Here is a 23,003-nt window from a genome sequence, read left to right as displayed (position 1 = left end):
TTTCTGTCACTATAGTAAATCCACCCCCTCAACATGCAGTAGCTAGGTCTATGGAAGTTTTAGGTGTAGACCAGACCTGAATTTGACGCTACATAATGAGAAAGGATAGTGAATGATGTGGCTGGGATGGAAGTTAGGATAAGAAAACGATGACCCAATTACTTGCAGTCATGTGATTAGCTTTCATAACATGCATCAAGGGTCTACCCTCTTCAGAGGTTACACAGAATTGTGTGATGATGTTCAGTAAGACTTCAGAGTTCAAACTATTCATCATATTTTCCTTCTCTTTATGGGTACAGTCATAAACCCAAACCTTTGAATGTCTCAGACTGGTGCATTTCATAGCCTGTGATATTCTTCTGAAGTTAGTGAAACTGAGTGAGCTATGTATGCTTGGCATTTAGTATCTCAGCCTAATTCTTTTCCAAACATGACTAAGGCACTGGTCCTCATTCAGAACTACATAAATGCTGGGCTTGAAAGCACAAGAAATTTTGTACGAAAAAGGATACTAGTTTCTTGAACAAAGTAAGAAGTGTTTCAAAATAGGGGTTTAGTTTGAAGGTGCAACCTCAGCCTTTACTGTGGAGTCAGCCTCGTGACCTTATGATAAAGTACAGGCACTATCACACTCCCCAGAGATACTGTGGACCACCACTTTGTTCTTTGCACAAACACTGCACTATTCAGAAAAACACCCTGCTTGGGTCAACAGATGACAGGATACAAGGCATCCTCCCCAGAGGAAGCTGGGATAGAATGAATCATGGGAAACTACATGCATCTCATACCCTAGCAAGTGCTTCCTCAATGGTGATCATCTTCTCTTTCACCATCATCATCAACTGGATTCGTTCTTCATCGCTCATTGTGATCTCACTTGCCACATAACCAACATCCTCTCCTGAAGAAGAAAGGAAGAGATGAACGCACATATAAAACGACTCAGCACCGAAAGGCGAATGTTTGGAAACAAGCATTGGCGATGTTGCTTCAGTTCCAGAACCCAGTTCGGTCAGGCTAGGCTGAATGAACCCTCCCCATACAGCACAATTTGATCTGTGTAGGGAAAAACACTGGTTGTCACAGCTTCGTGACCGATACTGCATCAGGCAGAGAGATGCAGCGTAACACAGTGATGAACCTGCAGGTTGCCACTTTTGTTCCATTGGAAAATACAGGTAAGAGGGCAGCCTTATGCCTCCACAGTGATGGAGATCAATGCCCCTCACCTGCAATAAACGTCCTGCTGTGTGTGCTGAAACCAGCAGAGTTTGGTAAGAAGAAAGCAGATGCGGCCAAAATCATGATGGGTATAGGTGTATATATAGCACTGATTGGGACCACATTTGAAAGTGGCCAGAGCAATAAAGGGGATGCTAATGTAGCAACTTGCCTTGATAAGTCACTTCTAAAGACATTTTTACATCCTAAACAGAGTCCTGTCATCTTTAACATACTTTCACCACATTCATTGTGCCTGTTCAGTGGTTTGGTGAGGCATCTGCCTGCAACAGAGTGATCCAACCAGGAGAGAGTGCGTTTGCAAGCACCTTCCCACTCTCCACGTTTGCGCTACAGCATCACTGCACCTGGGTGACTCTTTAAGACAATACAGAGCAATGCTCAGTGTCCACTTGGAGCAGAATTGAGGAAGGAGCCTTGATAATCTAACTGGTGGATTCATATTATGTATTTTCATTTGCAGGCAGATACTCTTTCATCTCTTTTTATGCTTGCAAACTGGCACTATACAGACCCATGCTGAGCTCAGCCTTAAAGTAAATTGGAGAAGGTACTGCAGACCCAAAGCAGGGTGGAGTCTCTTGCTAACTATTCCACGTCAGCCGTAAGAATAAATCATAGCAAGTGTAGCCTATTTACATGCCAGATGCAACCCATCTTAAATGTACAGCTTTTTTCAACCCAGCTTCAACTGAAAAATCTCTCTATCTATTTGCAATGGTAGGAACATTCTGAGCCTCCAAACTGTGACTTGCAACAACCTCCCTCAGATCAGCTGGGTTAGGCCAAAGTGAGCAAATAAGAGATCAAGAGGCATCAAAGCACAGCCTTGGGGCAAAAAAAAAGGGATCAGATGTTATATTTGGAAACAAGCCTTTCCCATTCCCCAGGATTTCACACTAATATTTTCAGATTATTCTAGGACATTTAGATATACATGTTCCACTAATAGAGCACTCTTATCTCCCATTGACTTCAACAGGCCACCCAGAACCTTGCAGGATTGAAGCCTAACAGAATACAGCTGATAATTCATCCTTTGAGTGCAGCTAAAGCCAGGGTGGAAAAACTACAGCCCTTGAGCTGTTTTAAGCTGGCCTGCGAACTCCCGCTGGAGAGCGGGAGCTGGGGCTTGCACCACGCCAGCCAGGACGCAGGGTTGGGGGCCGCATCATGTGACTCCTGGAAGCCGCAACATGGTCACAATCCAGCTCCTACGCGCTCCAATGGCCCCCTCTGGTGCTCCAGTGGGAGCTGGTGCCTGTGGATGGGGCAGTGTGCAGAGCCGCCTGGCCTCACCTCCGCTAGGAGCCGGAGGGCGGACCTGCCGCTGTTTCTGGGAGCTGCTTGGATCCTGCACCCCAGAGCCTCTTCCCATGCCCCAATCCCCTGCCCCAGCCCTGATCCCCCTCCCACCCTTTGAACCCCTCAATCCCAGGCCGGAGCTCCCTCCTGCACCCCAAACCTCTCAGCCCCACCCCAGAGCCCGCACCCCCAAGCAGAGCCTGCACCAGCCCAGAGCCCCCTCCTGCACCCTTAACTCATCGTTTCTGGCCCCACCCCGGAGCCCGCACCCCCAACCAGAGCCCTCACCCCCTTCTGCACCCCAACCCCAATTTTGTGAGCTTTCATGGCCCACCATACAATTTCTATTCCGAGACGTGGCCCTCGGGCCAATAAGTTTGCCCACCCCGAGCTAAAGTCACAATGGATCAAATCTGTGATCATTTATCTAGCAGATTAGACTTACATAGATCCATATTTGCCAAGTTACTATAATCTTGTTTAGTTTCCGTTTTGTGATACTTGTTTCTTCGACTTTAAGGAGCTACAGAGACTCATTTTTAGTGCAGTGTATCACTATGTCCTTAAAGGCTTTACCTTTCGAAGTCTGTCTCATTATTCCTTTCTGGTTCTTTCGGAAATTCTGCCAAAAATACTTATTCTTCTTTTTCCAGTCTGCTTTCCCTTAAGAAAAATGTACAGGAAAGGAACATTAATACGAAAATTAGATTTTCCCCTTTGAAAACTTCAGCATGTAACTTTACCAAGAAAGAAAAATTCCCCAAATTTGCTCATTTTCTGAATTTGATCTGTATAAGAATTGTGCTAATCTAACTATCTAAAAGAAATGTATGTTCTTTGGCATCAAGGATAGTTGTGGAGGATTGAGAAGTTACCAAGATGTATTTTTTGAATTATAACACACAGACCCTTTTGTGTTCATGTTCAGATTTGTTTAACTGTTCACGTCAAGCCTTGCTGTATTTTTGCAGTATTTTTTTTATTCTCTTTAGCTAAGGCACAATTATTTAGACTAAACCCCAACTCAGATAAGGAATGTTATTTTGTTATATATTTCCTTTGCTGATCTGCATGAGAAATGCTATGAGACCATTAACTCCATCTCCTGCCATTTATTTGTTTTCTAGTTTTCTCAGTTTAAATCGGGTGTGGGTAGCCTCAGAAGGAATAAAAACCAAATACCCTCAGCAAAAACCTCAGGATTTTATAAGTCTAGCTAATGAGTACCAGAGCTAGTTACAGGAGCTAAGTGTGAGAGAGCAGTCTGAAAAATAAACTTTGAAATACACCCTTTTAAACACCACAAAGTATCTCAAAAATTAAGGGAGAGAGGCTGGCAAATTATGCCTAATGATTTGAAAGTTAGTGTGGGAGGTGGCTTGAAGAAGGCAAACGGACAAACCAGCAATGATCTAACATTCTAAGATTTGCAACTCACAAGTTGCATATTTACAAAATGACAGTATTAGCTGGACTGGATCTGTCTGCCACCTGTAGATGTTGTACCTCATTTTTAAAGGTGTAACCTCCCCCCAAACTTCCACAAACTTCAGTTAGCATTTGTTGGCACTCACCTCTTCTGATAATTGCACCCAACATACACAAAACTTAAAGAGATGTAAGAATTAAACAGAGAGAAACATGAAATGAAACATACTGACCTACAGAGCTTTCTTCAGAACTTGATTTATGAAGGGAAAGCCTAGAACACAAAAGAGAAATGGACTAATTATTGCAAAGTTCTCACATCTCCTGGGAGCTATCTGGTTACAGTAAATTGTGGTTTCAAGCAAATGCATCAACAAATGTTTTCCCTTCTTTTTCTTCTAAATGTAGCTATTTACAAACAGCTTCTGAGCTCCGATCACAGTAGTTTGACCACATTAACTCGGTTCCTCTTTGAAAACCCTGAAACAAGTTTATTTTGACCAAGATAGACAAATATGCATTTAAAACAGTTACAGTAAATTGTGGTTTCAAGCGAATGCATCAACAAATTTTTTCCCTTCTTTTTCTTTTAAATGTAGCTATTTACAAACAGCTTCTGAGCGCCGATCACAGTAGTTTGACCACATTAACTCGGTTCCTCTCTGAAAACCCTGAAACAAGTTTATTTTGACCAAGACAGACAAATATGCATTTAAAACCCCAAAGTACATCTAAGGGATCATAAGGATCCCTGATTCACATATTTTTCTTCTTCTATATAATAAAGTAGAATTCTGACTAATTTAGAAGCTGTATTTCTGTGATGCTGTATTCATTTAGTCTACGGTATGTTTAACTGACAGTATAACTCTTTGCACTTCTATAGTGCCTTTCACTTTACGAGTATAAAATGCTTTATAAACTACAGTAAAAGCTGTTTTATTTGGCGTGTTCAGGGGATAGGGGATGCCGGTTAACTAAGAGGGAGGGAATTTGGGTGTGGGAGGGGGTGCAGGGCCGGGGTACGAGGGGGAGGGAGCTCTGGACAGGGGGTTGGGGCATGGGAGGAGACTCGGGGGCACTCACCTCAGGCAGCTCCATGCAAGCGGCAACCTGTCCCAGCTGCTTCTAGGTGGAGGAACAGCTATGGAGGCTCTGCACACTGACCCTGCCCCACCCCGAGCACTGGCTCTGCAGCAACCATTGGCTGGGAATCATGGCCAATGGGAGCTGTGGGGGCAGCACCTGGGCGGAGGCAGTGCACAGAGCCGCCTGCCTCAGCCTGGGAGCAGCCAGGACAGGTCGCTGCTTGCATGGAGCCGCCTGAGATGAGTCTCCCCCGGTTCCAGCACCCCAAACCCCCTCCCACATCCCTGTCCAGAGCCCCCTCCTGCATCCAAACTCCCTCCCAGAGCCCGCACCCCCTCCTGCACTCCCAACCCCTCGTGGATGTTCCTCCGCCTAGGAGCGGCAGGGAAATGTCGCCGCTTTTGGGGAGCCATGCGGAGCCAGATAGGGAGCCTGTCAGCCCTGTGCCAACCGGACTATACACCAGACTTTCTATGAAGATTAGAAATACTGGTTTAGAGAGCTTTCCAGTTGGTACAGAGCTGAATAACACATCTTTTACTGTACTCATTAATTAAACCCTCACCATACCATTGTGAGAGAGGGAACTATCATTTCCCTGACTTTACAGATGGGAAACCAAGGCATGGAAAAGCTAAGTGCCTTGCCTCAGATCACCCAGGATGTCTGCGGCAGAGTTGATCATCAGTCACTTGACTGACTCCCATCATGTGCTCTACTACTTCTTCCTCATTCAAAATCCAGCTAAAAGGACTTATTTTTAGCCCATATTCTGTAAGAATATCAGCCAAAGTGATAAGTAACACTCATTTGCTTAGTTTTTAAGTCCATGAATAATAGTTACTGAACTTTGCAAAGTTCTTTGAAATCTTCAGATGAAAATCTCTATCTAGGAGTCTGAAGGAAAGCTCATTCAGGTCAATGAAAATATTTCTGTTGGCTTCACACACTCAGTGAAGGCCATTATTAGTGTGATTATGTGTGCATAGTGCTCTATTACATTTTACTATACAATAAAGCCTGATAATACAATGCCTATGTTGTACCTATGCAAATAAAAACATGCATATTTCAATCTACAAAAAAAAAACATAATAAACCAGCACCACCATCCCAGTTCAAGTCTTGTATACAGAACATGCCATACTCTACTTACAGTAGAACCTCAGAATTACAAACATCTCGGGAATGGAGGTTGTTCGTAACTCTGAATGTTGGTTTTTTCAAAAGTTTACAAGTGAACATTGACTTAATATAGCTTTGAAACTTCACTATGCGGAAGAAAAATGCTGCTTTTATCCATCTTAATTTATATGAAACAAGCACAGACACAGTTTCCTTACCTTAAAAAGAACAGGAGTACTTGTGGCACCTTAGGGACTAACAAATTTATTAGAGCATAAGCTTTCGTGAGCTTGTCTTACCTTGTCTTTCCCCCCCTCCCTTTTTTTAAAGCAGTTTACATTTAAGATGCTACTGCACTGTATTTTTGTGTGTGTGTGTGTGTGTGTGTCTGCTGCTGCTGCTTGATTGCGTACTTTCCAAATGAGGTCTGTGGTTGACTGGCCAGTTCGTAACGCTAGTGTTTGCAACTCTGAGGCTCTTCTGTATTTCATGAACCTTTTTGTCTGAATTCCCCAGGCTCTTCTGCATTTTCTTGGGTTCCCAGCAGAGGGCACCACAGAGTTTTTGATTAATTCAGAAAACCTCAGAAGGGAACACTTTTTTGTTTCATAGGGATTCACAATGTAGACAACCCAAGCAATTACAGGCCAGCACTTTGTAAGCATGAAGATCATGCTCATCACTTTGAATAGACACCATTAGAGGGAAAACGAGACAGCATGAAGTTTAGTTTTGATTCAGTAATTCATCCAGGCAAAGAGAAGCTGGCACAGCAGAGCTGTGAAATGCCATCTCCTTTCTACTTCAGTCTGATTAGAAATGTAATCCGGCATTAACGGCAAACCAGCTGATGCAACCACATTCCAGATTTGGACTGCACCAGGTGGAAGGGGGCATCTGTTGATATCCTTGCTGATGATGTTTACTCGTGGCGGGAAAAACTTCTAGGGAAAAAATTAATAACCTAGGTGGGTCACAGCACGTGCAGTCAAATATCTGGTCCTCAGGAAAGAGCTTCAACACCAGGCACAGGAGGAAAGTTCTCAGTCCCTTTAGACTTTGAATGAAATACTAGCCGCACTGAAGCCAGCGACAAAACTCCCGTTGACTTCAATTTCTAATGTAATGATGGCACTGGCATTTCCTAAACGGCATCACTCACTCATTCCTCGATCCCAAACATAAAGCCCATGGACCGGTCCATGGGCGCAACGTCAGAACTTGGCTTTCAGCTTCTGTGAAGAAAGAACTAACCCGGTTACCTTTTTGCACCTTTGCTTTGACTTCAGCATCCAGCAAATGCTTTTTTAGTGAATTCAGTGCTCGTGGAAGGTGCCAAACTGACATCCCTGGAAAACGAAACCTATTTATTATCAGAACAGGAACAACGTAGGCCGAGCCGTGAAAGCTTCTTCATGCTGCTCCACCATGGCAGCTCTGCCTTGAGCCAGAGAGACCATTTCTTGTGGCGAGAGGGTTGTTTAGCCTTCAAATCCATATTAATCCTCTTCTTCGCTGCCAACCGGGACACAAGTACATACCAGGTGGTGGTGGTATTGTGGGCATCTGTTCACTAGGGACTAACTCATTTCATATTGACTACCAAAGCCTTGCCGCAGCAGCAGCCTTTTGATGTTCCTGGGCTAGATATAGTGATGGAGGGGAGATTCCACAGCAAGCAGGCCAACATCTAATTTGTAACAAGAAAGAAAGAAAGAAAGAAAGAAAGAAAGAAAGAAAGAAAGAAAGAAAGAAAGAAAGAAAGAAAGAAAGAAAGAAAGAAAGAAAGAAAGAAAGAAAGAAAGAAAGAAAGAAAGAAAGAAAGAAAGAAAGAAAGAAAGAAAGAAAGAAAGAAAGAAAGAAAGAAAGAAAGAAAGAAAGAAAGAAAGAAAGAAAGAAAGAAAGAAAGAAAGAAAGAAAGAAAGAAAGAAAGAAAGAAAGAAAGAAGAAAGAAAGAAAGAAAGAAAGAAAGAAAGAAAGAAAGAAAGAAAGAAAGAAAGAAAGAAAGAAAGAAAGAAAGAAAGAAAGAAAGAAAGAAAGAAAGAAAGAAAGAAAGAAAGAAAGAAAGAAAGAAAGAAAGAAAGAAAGAAAGAAAGAAGAAAGAAAGAAAGAAAGAAAGAAAGAAAGAAAGAAAGAAAGAAAGAAAGAAAGAAAGAAAGAAAGAAAGAAAGAAAGAAAGAAAGAAAGAAAGAAAGAAAGAAAGAAAGAAAGAAAGAAAGAAAGAAAGAAAGAAAGAAAGAAAGAAAGAAAGAAAGAAAGAAAGAAAGAAAGAAAGAAAGAAAGAAAGAAAGAAAGAAAGAAAGAAAGAAAGAAAGAAAGAAAGAAAGAAAGAAAGAAAGAAAGAAAGAAAGAAAGAAAGAAAGAAAGAAAGAAAGAAAGAAAGAAAGAAAGAAAGAAAGAAAGAAAGAAAGAAAGAAAGAAAGAAAGAAAGAAAGAAAGAAAGAAAGAAAGAAAGAAAGAAAGAAAGAAAGAAAGAAAGAAAGAAAGAAAGAAAGAAAGAAAGAAAGAAAGAAAGAAAGAAAGAAAGAAAGTATTGAGCATTGTCCTAGGACGCAAATTCCTGGCACCAGACAAAGCAAAGAGATAAAATGTAGGTAGAAGGGCAAACATGTCCAATCGTCATTTGATGCATTCTCTAATTGTGAAGTCTTGCATCTCTGGGCTGACCTTGAAAATACTAACAGCTTGTCTTACAAGATGGAAAAGCTGACAAAATCAAGTATAGACAATAAGACAAAGCACTTGCCTGTAAGTTCTCCCAGACAGCTTTGATTTTTTTTATTTTTAACCAAGAATATAAAAACATCAATTGTTTCACTTCTTACATGTATGGTGAAAGATTCCATAGGCCTACAGAGTTGGTTTTTGTTTGATTTGCCAATTACACTTCCTTACTGTATTAAATCTGCAGTTCCTCTGTGAACGTGCGCTGAAAGTGATTTGTGTTCTTCCATTCATAGACTGATAACTTGTACTGAAAGTTAATGATGCAGTGACACTTGGCAGAAGTTTCAGCACTGCATGTCTGAAAGGCAGCCAAATGCCATTACTCTACTGGGGAGACCTTCAGTTTTGTTGTGCTCTGATGTACAACTTCATTAGTAGGCATCCATATGAAATGTATTCTGTCACAGCATATAGCTGAGAAATCTATGGATCTAGCTTCATACAAGAAGGATATATCGCCAAGTATATTCCACAAAGAGGAAAGACAAGGTGGGTGAGGTAATATCTTTTATTGGACCAGCTTCTGTTGGAGAGAGAGACACAAGCTTTTGAGCTTACACAGAGCTCTTCCTATAGAAGTATTTTCCAATCCTATGTAGGATAGAAGTTTAGGAATGTCCAGAACTTTATCTGTGAATCTCACAATTTCAAAACCATTCCTAGGCCTATTTTTAAGACCTTGTGGGCCTGAGATGTAGAAACAAGAAATAAAAAATTGCCTCAGAATAGGTTAAAAATGAAGGCTACTCTTTGGATCCAAAGAGCATGTTTGCTACATACATGTTTTACAGAAATGATATGCTCCAGTGGAGTTGTGTCTTGGGTACATAGAGCTTTAGACACACTATGGCAACCCCAGCTATACCAAAGGTATCACCAGGACTTATCTTGTTATTAAAGTACAGCAGATGGTAACGCTATTTCTATACCTACCTGTTTGCACATTTCATATACTCCTTTTCAAGCCCTAGAGCAGTGGTGAGCAACCTGCGGCTGTGGCGGCCAGCAAGTCCCTCTGGCCTGCGCTGCTTCCTGCAGCTCCCATTGACCGGGAATGGCGAACTGCGGCCACTGGGAGCTGTGGGCGGCTGTGCAAATGTAAACAAACTGTCTCCCAGGAGATTACCCTGACAGGCCATTGCCCACCACTGCCCTAGAGGTTGTGCTGCCAAGACACCCCCCCCCAAGGCCAGAGATCACTGCACATGTATGCAACACAGGCTAGTTGAACAAAATATCCACTTAGAAAATGAGCTTTTGGCTACAGCTCCATTGAACTAGGTAGGCTAAAATTTTCCCTATTAACTGTGAGCTGATTTTGTTCTTAGACAGGAAAGCACCAGGGCTTATCTTGCATACACAGTGGCTGGTTTTACAAGACACACAGTCCATATGTGCCGTAAGTTGTGAAATAGCCCCGAGTTGGACCATTACAGAATTGGAAAGGGAAACAAATGACACCAGGTGCTGCTTCTATGAATATGCTGTTGGCTTTCAAAAGCCCATCATTCTCAAAACAAACCATAACAGAAGAGAAGAGAATGAAGTGATTCTGACTGGCTTTTATTTTACCTTAAACTTTATAAATGCAGGTATGCTTTAAAACATGGCCTCATCTTATTTATAGGACATAAAATCCACAGGTGTCCAATGCAGTCCAAAAAATGAAACCAACACCATTATGATCTTCAATATATTGATAGTGGCCCTCTTAATGCTTGTCAATAACTATTTACAACCCTTTTGGAGTGGATGATTCAGGATGCGATTTTGGATCTAAAATTATTATTCACATTTGGGTGGCTGAATAAACCAACACAAAAGCCTCTGCATGCTCCTTTGGAAGTCCACTTGGTTATCTGTATGCATTATATAGGGTCACATAATCAGTGTGAAAACTGACATATTTATAACATCTTTATAATTGTTACTGACTGAATACAAGATAGTTTATCTAACGGGGCTGGCATAGAGGAGGAAAATAGGCCTTTAGTTTCTTATCAAATTTGTATGGACCTGAAGGGAAAGCAAGGCTGCAAGATTCTGACCTTCCTGGCATCACTGTAAAGAGAGAGAAAGCAGAGGTTCCATTCAATTATTTTCTCATTACGTTTCCATAGCAATGGCTCTTTAAGCAGGTCAAAACTTTCTCAGTGGAAACAAACAGTGAGCTATTATTTTTGTTGCCCCCCCACCCCACCCCAGTCAACATGGAACCAGCCATGTTGGTTCTACTAGTGCAGTCTGAACATGGCCATCAGGAGGGGATGCGATGTTTAGCAAGTGGCAAGAGCATGCACAGAGGGATCCATGCAAAGAGGCAGATAATCATCAGCTCTAAAATACTTCCACAGCAGTGAGCTAGGCCCAGTCTAACAAATGTAACATTTCTTTATATACAAAGCATGTTGGTCATTACATGCTGCGATGACTGGCTGTGACAAGTTTAGGGCTCTTTTGAAAAATATCCTTTTACAAAATTACCAGGATTGAAATCTTCCTCCAGCTGCTCAGACACACACTGGTAGCACTTGTCATGTGTCACAGGCTGCATTTGGCTGGCCTTTCACTCCTATTGTGAGTGTTATTGTGGGAGTTTCCTGCTCTGTTTCTCTTTGGGAGGCTATTTGCAGGCAACACAAATAGTTTCACTTCCACTGAATCTGGTCTCAAACAAGTTAATATGGGGTGGTATACACATTTACCAACTCCTTTTGATTCTTTCAAGCACTGCATATAAAGAAATGTTATCTTAACTACTCCAGAAATTTAGGAGATAAAACTTCTCTCCCCCGCCCCAACTCCATATTTTCCTTGCAATTTCTAACCTAAACAGTGGGAATTTATTCCGTCCTTAATTAAGTGCAGCTACGGTGTCCTGGGTTTGTTTGGGTTTTTTATTGTTCTCCGTTTTTGTCCTCTTCCTGCTTCTCATCCCCATCAGTGTAGCTCTCCCGTTTCATCACAGATGAGCTCACAGTCATCTGCAACAGTTAATCTGGGCACTGTGACAAGCTGCCAGAATTGAGTCTGACCAAATTTAAGCCAGCACAATGGGAATGTGACCTAGAGTGCTGATTTAATGACCCTTTTGCTTTTGGGGCTTGGCCTGGAGTCTGGATGCTACAGTGGAAGAGGATTAGGACAGTTGGTGCTCAATATTACTGCCAACGATCACTGGATTAGAGTACCACAGAGTCCAGAGTTTGGGTCTTGTGTGTTATTTTGTAAAAAGAAAGCAAGTTTTAAAAGACTGCTGTTTTTACTAGGAAATGCTATGGAACAAGACAGCACTGAACTCCAAGTGCTCTCCCAGCACTGCACTGATCTGGAGGTTTAATACCCAAGATAAATTTGAGTTTATACCACATATTGGCAGCGGGGCTGAAAACTCTGCATACCCAGGAAGCAAATCTTCAGCCTGTAAAAATGGATTAAACTAACAGTGTCCCCCAAAGGGAAGACAGTCTGCAGATGGCTGCTTTTGTCATTGCTGCTCTGGTTTCTTTGATAACAATTTCACTGCATGCCTTGAGAATCAAGTAGCTTTCACAAAAAACAGTCCCAACATTCACAACACCATAAACCTCCTCCCACTGGGCAGAGAGCTGGCCAAAGTGCAAGGACTCCAAATGCGAGAGGTTCAGTTTAAGAGGCACATACTAGACATGCACACAGCAAAACGGAGTTTTACATTTGTGAACAGCTGAAGCAGAGTTAAGGACACAGCTGCTGAACGAACAGGGACTCCTATAAACTGGAATGCCAAGCCCCTCAGAAATGATATATCATGCAGCATGCACATGATACAAGCATTCATGAATACTCTGCTGGACAGATCAACCTCTACCTGACTCCTGCAACCTGAACTGTGATGTAGATCTAGAGGCTCAACTGGCAGAGAACATTTTAAATGCATTTTCCTATAACCTGACAGATATGGGAGCACAACATTAACATGACATATCTTCATTTTCTTGGTTAGAAGTTGTGCTGTACTGATGAATAATATCACTCAAGAAGCAGTGCGTGATTTGTTGCATGATGGGACACTTCAGGACATCCACTGTGACAAAGATTTGGAACACAATGAGAATGCCAAAGAGCTGAGAGTTTCACTCACAGTTATTGACCCCCATTTTTACCCATCGGTAGTTTTTCCTCCTTTCCCGCCCCTCTAACTGGAAGAATAACTTACACACAGGGGACTGTGCCTTGTCCTGCCTGTATGTGGTGCTCTTGCACTTGGCATCTAGCGCCTATCCTTTCCTGAAGGCTCTCGGATACACCACATTTAAAATACGTAATAAGGCCAGTGCAGGGAATAGTGACAGCAAACAGATCTATTCCCAAAGGGGGAAAACAAATAACTTCCCTCCGCAACATCCCTGGATCTGCTAAAAACAGGATGAGAGACAGGATGCAGAAGCATGAGTTCAAGGGGAGTAGGGTTGGCCTGGATTTCCTGTACAACATACAGAGCTCATTAGTCCATCATGCAGAGTCTTGACTGTTCAAATATGGGGACTGGGAGCTAATCAGAATGTTGGTTTCCATTGTTTAAAACAGCATGTTTAGAATGAGGCGAACCACCTCTCCCTCCCCCCTTCCCACCTCATTCCCCTGGCTTGAGTAAACTTCCTTGGGGAGTTGTCATCTTAGAGAAATAATAGCATTACTACTACATATGATGCACCCGTGGCTTGACACATTACTGGCACCAAGAGACAACAATAGCCACCAAGAACGTGTTTCCTGGGTATTTGGTCTTATATTGGTCATACTTTGAGTCAAAACCAAAATTCAATTACGTCTGCATAGCCAGGATTGCAGTTCAAAATGAAAAATATCTTTGTTGTATACAGAGGCATGCCACTATGCTGGAGGCAAGCTCAGACTTCACAATATTACTCTAACATTCAATCTGACAATAATGCTGCAAGTTGAAGGGTGTATGTGTGGAAATTAAACCTGACAGGAGAAAAATGCGCCTATTAATGGAAGAAAAAGCACAAACATTTCAGGAGTATCATTTTCCATTGAGTTATTTGCAGAGTATTACAACCCTACAAAAACCGCAGAACTGATTCAATTTATAGAAGCAACTTCTCTGAAAAACTCAACTGGTCATGAAGTTTAGAACTAGACTTGAACAAATGTGACTCTGCTTCCTATTTTGTAATTGACCATATTTCAGGCATTTTTAAACATATTGGGTATTACCAGCTATACAAGCAACATAACCACACAAACATCAGACACCTCTCAGCTTTGTTTGGTACGATAAGGATTTTTCTGATTATGTTTTCCTTGCAGTTTCCACCCCCCACCCCCCAAGTTTCCTTGTTACAGCCAATTTAATAGAATGAGCATTTTACTGCCATGGCAAACACATTTTACTACCCCCTCTCTCGAGCTAGAACAGTATGGACAGCAGCAACAGAAGCTTATACTTCCCCACTCCCTTTCTGGAGGGTCCATCACTAGAGGTGAGAAGGTAATTCAGTCTCCAGGCCCACAGAGACCTCTGGTCTCTCTACTGAATAGGAAGTTTCTATTAGTTTCATGCCGCTCATTAGGGTGGATTTTGTGACTGGCAGTCCCTTGTCCAATAGAAGCTAGACTGAGATTACCAACTTACTTCTACACAGGAACGAAAACAAGACATTTTGAAAATTGTAGCAAAACATCATGAGAGAGACCCTTCCTCTGCAATTGTCTGATAGTTACGTCACTGAATAAGGCAGAGCAGGGTCTTGAACTTGAGTCCCCCACATCCCATGCAGGTGCCCTAAACATTAGATGAGAGTCCGTCTCTCTTTTCTCCCTTTCCCTCTCCTCTGTTGGAACTGTTCTACTTTGTAAATAAAAATTTACTGGGTCAGAGAGAGAGCGAGAGACCCAGTAAATTTCAGTGGCTAGGGTAAACATTTGAAAGAAACAGATTCAAGTTTCTGTTCTGAATCAAGCATGAACTAGGTCTCCCACATCCCAGGTGAGTGCCCTAAACACCAAGCTGTTGGGTCTCTGACCAGAAATTCCATCCTGGACCTGAGAAACCTTTAATTGAAACTGATACATTTCCACAAAAAAATTAAGTTTCAACAAATCTAATTTTCTGATTAAAAACGTTTCACTGAAAAATTCCTGACCGGCTGCAGTTTGCGTTGCTGTGTAGATGAGCCATCAAAAGGGGTACGGCAGGGTATGTCTACACTGCAGTTAAAAACCTGTGGTTGTCCTGGAACAGCTGACTTGAATTTGTGGGGCTCAGGCTATGGAGCTGTTTAATTATGGTACTGATGTTTGGGCTCAGGTTGGCGGCTGGGCTCTAGGACCCTGCGAGGATCCCAGAGCTTGGGCTCCAGGCCAAACCCAAACGTCTACACCGCAATTAAACTGCCCTGTTAGCCCAAGTTCTGCAACCCCAAGTCAGCAGGCACAGGCCAGCCATAGGTCTAATTGCAGTGTCGACATACTCTCATGAACTGCCTGCATTCTCCAGAGTACTGTGTCCTATCAGGTAGGACAAAAGAAAGCACAAAACTCAGATACATGAGGCCTAAATAGAAAATTATAAAGAAGAATCTAATTCAGTTTGTTAGCAGTAAGAAAAAAAAAATCAATTGATGGACTAAACAGTTGGAAGAGGGTCATTTTCTTGCCAATGAATTTTATAGTCTTCTTTCTACCTGCATGTAACAGTGCTGAACTGATAAGACAATGCCACTCAGCCAGGAGCATGAAACTAGCATTGATCAATCAAGCTATCATCTTAACAACACAGGCTTAAATCACTTCTACCTTGACTATTTTCACTGGTGTTTTTAGTCTGGCATCAAATGATCATGACCCCTTTTACTCCTGGGGGAATTCTACATCACTGTGCATGCTCAGAATTCATGTCCCACGAAGAATTTTTTTTCTCTGCAAAAGATACATTCTGCCGGAGAGGTGCTGCAGTTACACCTTTCCCCTACCAGGGGCTGCCGTGGTGCCAGAACAGAGCTCAGCCCTACCTGCAGATGTGGAAGAGAAGAGGCTGTGTTTCTCACGGCGCCCTGCCCATGTGGCCAGGTCAGGAGACATGGGATATGGGGGCAGGGGATGGACATCGTGGGGCACATGGGGCTGCTGGAGGGTCACAGAATAGGGTTCAGAAGGCTAGTGGGAGGACAGACTGGGGTCGGGCTAAATGGGAGTGGGGTGCAAGAACACATGGGAACAGGGAGTTGCTTAGTGGGGGTGCAGGGCCACATTGTAACAGGGAGGTGCAAGACCACATGGGAACAGGGAAGGGGAGTGCAGGGACACATGGGGACAGGGGCTTGTGCCAGACAGAATAAAAGAGGGTAAGAATTAGCCAGGGTCTGCATGGGGGAGATTCCCCAACTCCCTAACAATCCCTGTCCCTCCCTCCAAAAAAACAAAAAAAAAAAACAACCAATCCTGTTCCATACTTCTCCCATCCACACCCAACAACCCTCTAAGTTCACACCCAGGCTCCGTCCCAGCAATTACTTGACTCTCCCTCAGCTCCTCCATTACCCACAACTCCCACAAGCCTTTGCACTGCTTCTGAGGGGTGTGGGAAATACATTTCTGTACTGTAGTTTAAATGAATTATTACTCTAAGTTCTGTATTAATATGCCTAGTAAGGAATCTATTTGTCGAAAAACATTTCCTGAATTTTTTTATTACCTGTATTGTTACAGACTTACTGGCTGACAAGTATTTTAAATAAATTACCAAAACAATTTAAACTGTCATGATTAGAGGGTGTTATTTTGGCAATTTTTTAATTTTTTTGGTGCAGAATTCCCCTAGCAGTATTCTTAGCAATTTTCACATCAAACAGAAGGACCACATGCTTCAAGTTAAGTGTTTTATGACTCTGCGAATTCCCTGATGCAAAACTTCCTCTGTGACAATCCTACACACATTTGGATGGATTAAATCAGTTCTGTGCTTCAGTTCACACACACACACACACACACACACACACACTCTCTCTCTCTCTCTCAACACTTGTGATTTCATTCATGAAATACTTTACTTTCCAAAGAATTCCTCTGCATTTTCCATTTAAATTGAGAAATGAAGTTATTATTCTTTCAGTTAAAAAACGTAACAAGCACTTTTCAGAATAAAACCACTCCAAGTATATTTATGCATCTATTGCTTTCTTTTTATTCAAGGTATCTCTAGTTTAGCAGCTATACTGCAAGGGAGTACATCCCAGTGGTTAGAACATAAGACATCAGAAGATCTGGGTTCTATTCTCAGTCCTGCCAATGGCCTGCTAGGTGACCTTGGGCAAGTCACTCAGATGACTCAGCACCCCTCTGTGCTGCCATTTCCCCATCTAGAAAATGGGGATAATACCACCTCCTTTGTAAAGTGTTTGAGATCTATGGCTGGACTAAGTAATTATTATGATAGGAAATCTTAGCTTGTCCCTCAGCCCGCACTTATTCAAAGTTTCATTTTGGTTTAATTGCAATAGAATAAAATGGAAGATAGGCAGGGAGATAACCTCTTTAAGGATACTGATGCCTTCTCTACACAAAGGAGATTTTCCAATACTTGATAGCACCAGTGTTTGCCTGATTGGAAGTCCTACTGCACACTGGCCATTGGCTGCCATCACTTTAAATAATGTGTCACCGAAGTCTGTTCTGAGCACGACTAATGGAAACAGCACATAAAATGGTGACAACAGCTGGTATCCTATCTCAACAAGGGCTCCCAACATGGCTCATGCTGATGCAGCTGAACCAGTATGAGCAACGGTGGCAATTTTTTTTTAAAATGTCCCTAATAGAGACAAGGCCATAGTGTCCAATTCTGAGATACAAGTATCTCACTGGAATTCAAATGTGAGGCTGAAGCGTCCTATTAAAGCACCACACATTTGAAACTGGGCTCCCTGTGCATTTTCTTAACTAGCCCAGTTGGGATCTCACTAAGAAGCTGGAAGTCCCTGAAAATACAAGGCTAGATGTTTTCACGCACTACTGCACATTACCCATAGCAGTTGGAATTCCAGTTCTTGGGATAAAAGCAGGGAGGCACAGAAAACAAACAGATACAGACACATTGCAGCAGGACCCGGGGCGGGGGGGAGGAATGGGGGGGGAAGAGACAGCAAACAGAAACCCACACAGCTCATACAAAGAGGTTTTTATTAAGGACTGCTAAAATTCAAGTTGCTTTTAAATACCCCACTTGCTTGGCTCCTTCTTCAAAAGTACAGTAACAAAACCATGGGCTCAGAAGAAGGGGAAAGTGGTTTCAGTGTTTAACTCCTATTTCTGTTTTTGGAACTTTTATGTCGTCACAAAAAAAAAAGCTATTTTTAAAAAAAAGGTAGATTTTAGTTTGCAGGGAAATCGATGACACTTCTCACAACTGTCCACCAACTTTATTTACATTGCATGCCCGCACACACATGCACACAGAGATACCAAGAGAAAAACAGAAAAAAAAAAAGAGGTGTCAGTTTTGTTTTCAATGGGGCATTCATTTGGAATTATGTGAAGTTAAATCAGTTTAACATGAATTGGCTGATTCATGTAAAAAATTGTCACTTAACACCCTCCTGCTCCCCAACAGACCAAACTTACTTTCTTTCAGTCTCTGGTGTTGACACAGTACTACTGAGGCCAAGCGATTCCTGTAAGGGAAGATACATTGCCATGAGTGCAGACAGAACAACAAGCTTTACCCAACTGGTGCAAAATATCAAATAAAAAAAAATCCAAAACAAAAATAGATGATTAAAGTCATTGTGCTTACTTCAATCTGGGATCGCAGCTGTAGCGATGTGGGGCTGGCATCGGGTTTCTCCTAAAACAGAACAGATGTCAGGTTAATGCAACACCCAAATGAGGAAGCATCTCCAGAAAAACAAATATGGAGCGAGATGAGAAAAGAAAAAGGAGACAAGAAGAGAACATTGAAAAATCCCATGACCTTTCTAATAGGAAGCATTAAACTTTCCAGTGGAATCGCTCTCTGAAGAAGCACTGAAATACTCAAGTAGAAGCCAATTACATACTTATTACAGATAAATGTAGCACAATATAAGGCTTATACATAGATATGAGTTAAAATAATAATAAAGAAAACACACATGAGTAGTCTTCAAGGGATAATCAACATTTGCCACATACTCCTACGTGTGGACTGCCAACCTCCTAAACTTTCTTTCCTCTTTCAGAGCCACCTGTCACGTGTGATAAATGTATGTTTACTTGCAGTATATCATTCAGCCACTAGATGTCTTCACATACGGTACAGACAGAATATGATCCTTGGTAAACAGGGGAGACAAAGCTGGAACTCAAGCTGCATGTTGACAGATTGCCACAGTCTTCTTTAATAAATGCCTCCTGTTTAACATAGCCTGTGCTGCAATTTATTGTGACATCCCCCACTTCTTCCCATCCTGAACTGAAACACACAGGATTAAGTATGGACTATAAAGGGGTTATGTTCTCAGCAGATCCCTAAAATTAAATTAATTTGCTGCAACCATTGAAGAAAATTATTTGTGGCACAATACTGGATTTTAAGTTTCAAGATTTTTTTAAAAACCAATTACAATGGCATATATTGGATAAATAATAAAAAAAAAGTGTGTCTGATTATTTTTCAGCCAAAATTCCTTAGTACCCTAACACACACTAATTAAAACTCTCAGTCTTCTTGGTAGGTAAGTACCTATTATCAACAGTATTGCACATTGGAGAAATGAGGCACAAAATTAAGTGGTTTGCCCATTGACACACTGAGAAGGAGCTGGGACCAGACTCCAGGAGTCCTGATTCCCAGTCCACTGCACTAATCACTATGCCCATTAACTATGGTAGCAATTAGAGAGTTTCTGAAAAAAAAGTGATCTTTCGAAATCTAACGTTTAAGTGAAGACATTTGAAATTATCCATTTTTTTTAAATGACAAATCAAGGGTGTATGCTAAGGTCAGACTGATACCTTTTTTGTTTTTCTTTTTAAAAAGCACCTTGTAATTATTCTCTCCAACTATCTAGTATACTGAAGAAAATTCTCCTCCAAGTGACACTGTATTTGGCAGTCAAAATGGAAACCTCCCCTCGAAAACTCTGCACTGTTGGGGCAGTTATACAGGACATATCATTTTTAAGTTTGGTAACAAAAACGATTCATTGAGATTACATATAAAACAAATTCCCCCAAATTCACTGAAAACAAGAATTCAAGGGGAAAATTTCTAGCTATTTCTCAGCAAACAAGCTTAACCAAAAGTTACGTAGACTTAATCAAGCTAAATTCTTCATCTGGGAACACAGGTTAACAATGAGCATTCTGTAGCCTGACATGTTTCTATCCCCAGCATGGTGAATAAGAGTCCTTCCACTGACTTCAGTGCATTAGGCCCATATTGTCCAATTTAAGATTTTATATCAATAATTTAAAGTGTACCTGTTGCTAACAGTGGGCTTAATCCTGCTCCACTGAAGTCAAGGGTTAAACTCCAGGTGGGACTGGAGAAAAGTTTGCAGTTCTATGTCACTGAAGGTAAATCTAACTGTTGGCACCTCATTCATCTGAATGCAAAACAGTGGGAGAAAGCACTTTGCAGGGCCGGACTATGAATCTTCAACCCAATTCTGGTCCTATTGAAGCCAGTGAGTTCATTGCCATTCATCTGCCATTGATTTCAAATATAGTTGTTATCGTACTCCAGGAAATCACTAAAGTCTAACAACATACACTCAAAGAAATCAAAGAGTGAAAAGACCTAGTAGGTCAATTTGTTCATCCCTGAGTAAAGCAGGGTTTTCTTTTTATGGTATATTATCCAATGCAACAGTTAATCTAGTTTTAACTCTCTTTCCTATCTCAAAATAAAACTAGTTTCTATGTCCTTAGCCTAAAGGATAAAGATGGGAAATGTATCTACAGAAGAAAGTAATAAGAAAATGAGATTCAATTTAAAAAAAGGATTAGTGTTAATTGATCTGAAATACTTTAGGGTTAATGCTTCCAGAAAATCCGCAAAATCCAGAAGAAAAACTCTCTGCCACTCTAATAGAACTCATTCAAATGGAGACCAGCTTCTACTGTTGGGGACTGTAGTATAACAGATTGGCCCCAACCACACTATGGCACAACAACGTAACAGTATTATGTTAGATTATAGTCATAATCTACACAGGGTGTAACAAGATTTAGTAACTTTGTTATGACATGGTTTGGTCTGTTCTATGCTGGTTGCCTTGGCTTTGTTGTTTTAATATTGTAGACAGGGTGCAAGTGTCAGCGTATAAAGGGGGCCAGACTCCAATGGAAAAGTCTTTCCATAGACTTTAATAGGAATTGTTGGGGGCTCAGGATACTCTGCAAATGTAACTGGTCAAGAAGCCAAAACTAATTGTTTAGAATCAAAAGGTACTGGGAAAAAAAATCATTTCTCCATACTACTACCTAGTGACTCTGATTTTCTCATGAAAGTAGAGGTATAGTAGTCCCTGTTCCTCCATTACTTCTATCAAGAGAAGTCAAACAAGCTTTCCAGCCAGCAAGGCAGCAGGAACATTACTGCACGTCTTTCTCCTTCACTCTCCCATTGACCTGAAGCCAAAAAGGAAGGAAGGAAGGAAGCAAGCAGCAGTAAACCTACTTGCTACACAGTTCATTCAAGACAGTTTTTCCTCCTCCACCCACTGTCACAAAGACAACAGAGAACATTTCACCAGTATGGGCGTCTTAAAGCTGCATAGAGCCAGTCAAAGGAATCCACTGTGTGCCTGAAGTGCATTTGTACCCCAGCCTCTCAGCAATAAATATTTGGTTTTTCATCATTTACCTGCTGTCTGAAGAAGTGCAATGCCAACAAGCCCCAGTCGTTGGTGGGCAGGATCGAACTGGGGACCTCTGGAGCTTAGCGCATGAGCCTGCACAGCATGAGCTAAACTCATTTAACTCTAAGTGGTCTCGGTGCCACTAGATGGGACAGAACACCACACCCAGAAGGCATGTGGGTTACAGAAGCATCTGCTGCAAATCCTTTTTAACAGATATACTTAAAAAAATAATTTAGGCGGCCATGTCCCTTTTTTCTGCCACTCTAAGGGATCCTTTTACTTGCCCAAGTTCACTGTACATTGTAAATGGAGGGTGGAAAGGTTTATTGTAATTTTTTTTTAAATCTCCTGGGGAAATAGCCAGCTGCATCCTGCGTTTCAAAATCTTGACTCTCTTCTCCCATTTATGCCATTAGCCTCCTCTGCCACCTTGGCTTCTAAAGCTGCACTTGCCCCTGGCAGCACTCAAAGACAAATAACTTAAGACATTTCTCTATCATCATTATTCAAGAGTCTTCAGTCCTAATTAGAATTAAATGGTATTTTTGCTCTGCGGACAAACAATCAAGGATGTTGGGTAGAAGAAGGGTTTATAAGTTAAACCAGCCATAAATAGTTTTATTTATTTAGGCTCTGGTCTGGCTACTGGAAAGTAGACCCTGTGCCTATATGAACCCAATTGCAGGATCACAGTCTTATTTTGCAAAGTGGGATGAATTCTGGAACGCTGGTTTTAGTTTCAAAAAACACACTGATGACATTTTGCTAAATATTTTACAATATTAGTTTGTTAAAAGTTAATTCTCTGTAGCTCTCAAACCTGAAACAAACCTTTAAACATTCTACAAAGCTTTGTAGATGAATTTCTAAAAGGTTCTGAATTATGGGCTTTATACAGATTCATAGGGTGAGATTCACGCCAGGTTAAAGTGCTAGAGTAATGTAAAGAGTCCTTAAAAATCCCAGTTCCAACTGAGGGTGGATTTTCACAGTGTAGGCACTGCAGAAGGTATTCATAAAGCTGCCTTCCAAAGACCTCTTCACTAGTTCTGGCACAGGAGACATGCTGAGCTGTGGAGGGTATTGGGGGCAGAGTTGGATCACTATGGAGATTTCAGGCAGTGCAGCCCTCAGAAACTGCTGTTCCAGTCCCCACAGCAGCCCAGAATCAGGAGGGGAACAAAATGGCTTCAACACTAGGTGAGCAGGGGCTTTATGAATTTGGCTTCA

General features: G+C 41.7%; 1 protein-coding gene across 7 annotated transcripts in view; it reads right to left on the bottom strand.

Moving 5' to 3' along the window:
- Positions 1 to 23,003, bottom strand: part of SASH1 (SAM and SH3 domain containing 1) — an 866,583-nt gene that overhangs the window by 74,142 nt on the left and 769,438 nt on the right. For all 7 annotated transcript variants that reach the window (XM_043511166.1, XM_043511160.1, XM_038395547.2 and 4 more), the window contains 5 exons: positions 18,722 to 18,772; positions 18,550 to 18,599; positions 4,215 to 4,255; positions 3,130 to 3,216; positions 795 to 907 (listed from right to left, as the gene is read on the bottom strand). In XM_043511166.1, coding sequence (XP_043367101.1) covers positions 795 to 907; positions 3,130 to 3,216; positions 4,215 to 4,255; positions 18,550 to 18,599; positions 18,722 to 18,772 — 342 coding nt within the window. The remainder of the gene's footprint in view (positions 1 to 794; positions 908 to 3,129; positions 3,217 to 4,214; positions 4,256 to 18,549; positions 18,600 to 18,721; positions 18,773 to 23,003) is intronic.

The sequence above is a fragment of the Dermochelys coriacea genome, chromosome 3 (assembly GCF_009764565.3).
Source record: "Dermochelys coriacea isolate rDerCor1 chromosome 3, rDerCor1.pri.v4, whole genome shotgun sequence".
Classification (NCBI taxonomy): domain Eukaryota; kingdom Metazoa; phylum Chordata; order Testudines; family Dermochelyidae; genus Dermochelys; species Dermochelys coriacea.
The sequence above is the reverse complement of the archived record's forward strand: the minus strand, read 5'-3'. Positions and strand labels throughout refer to the sequence as shown.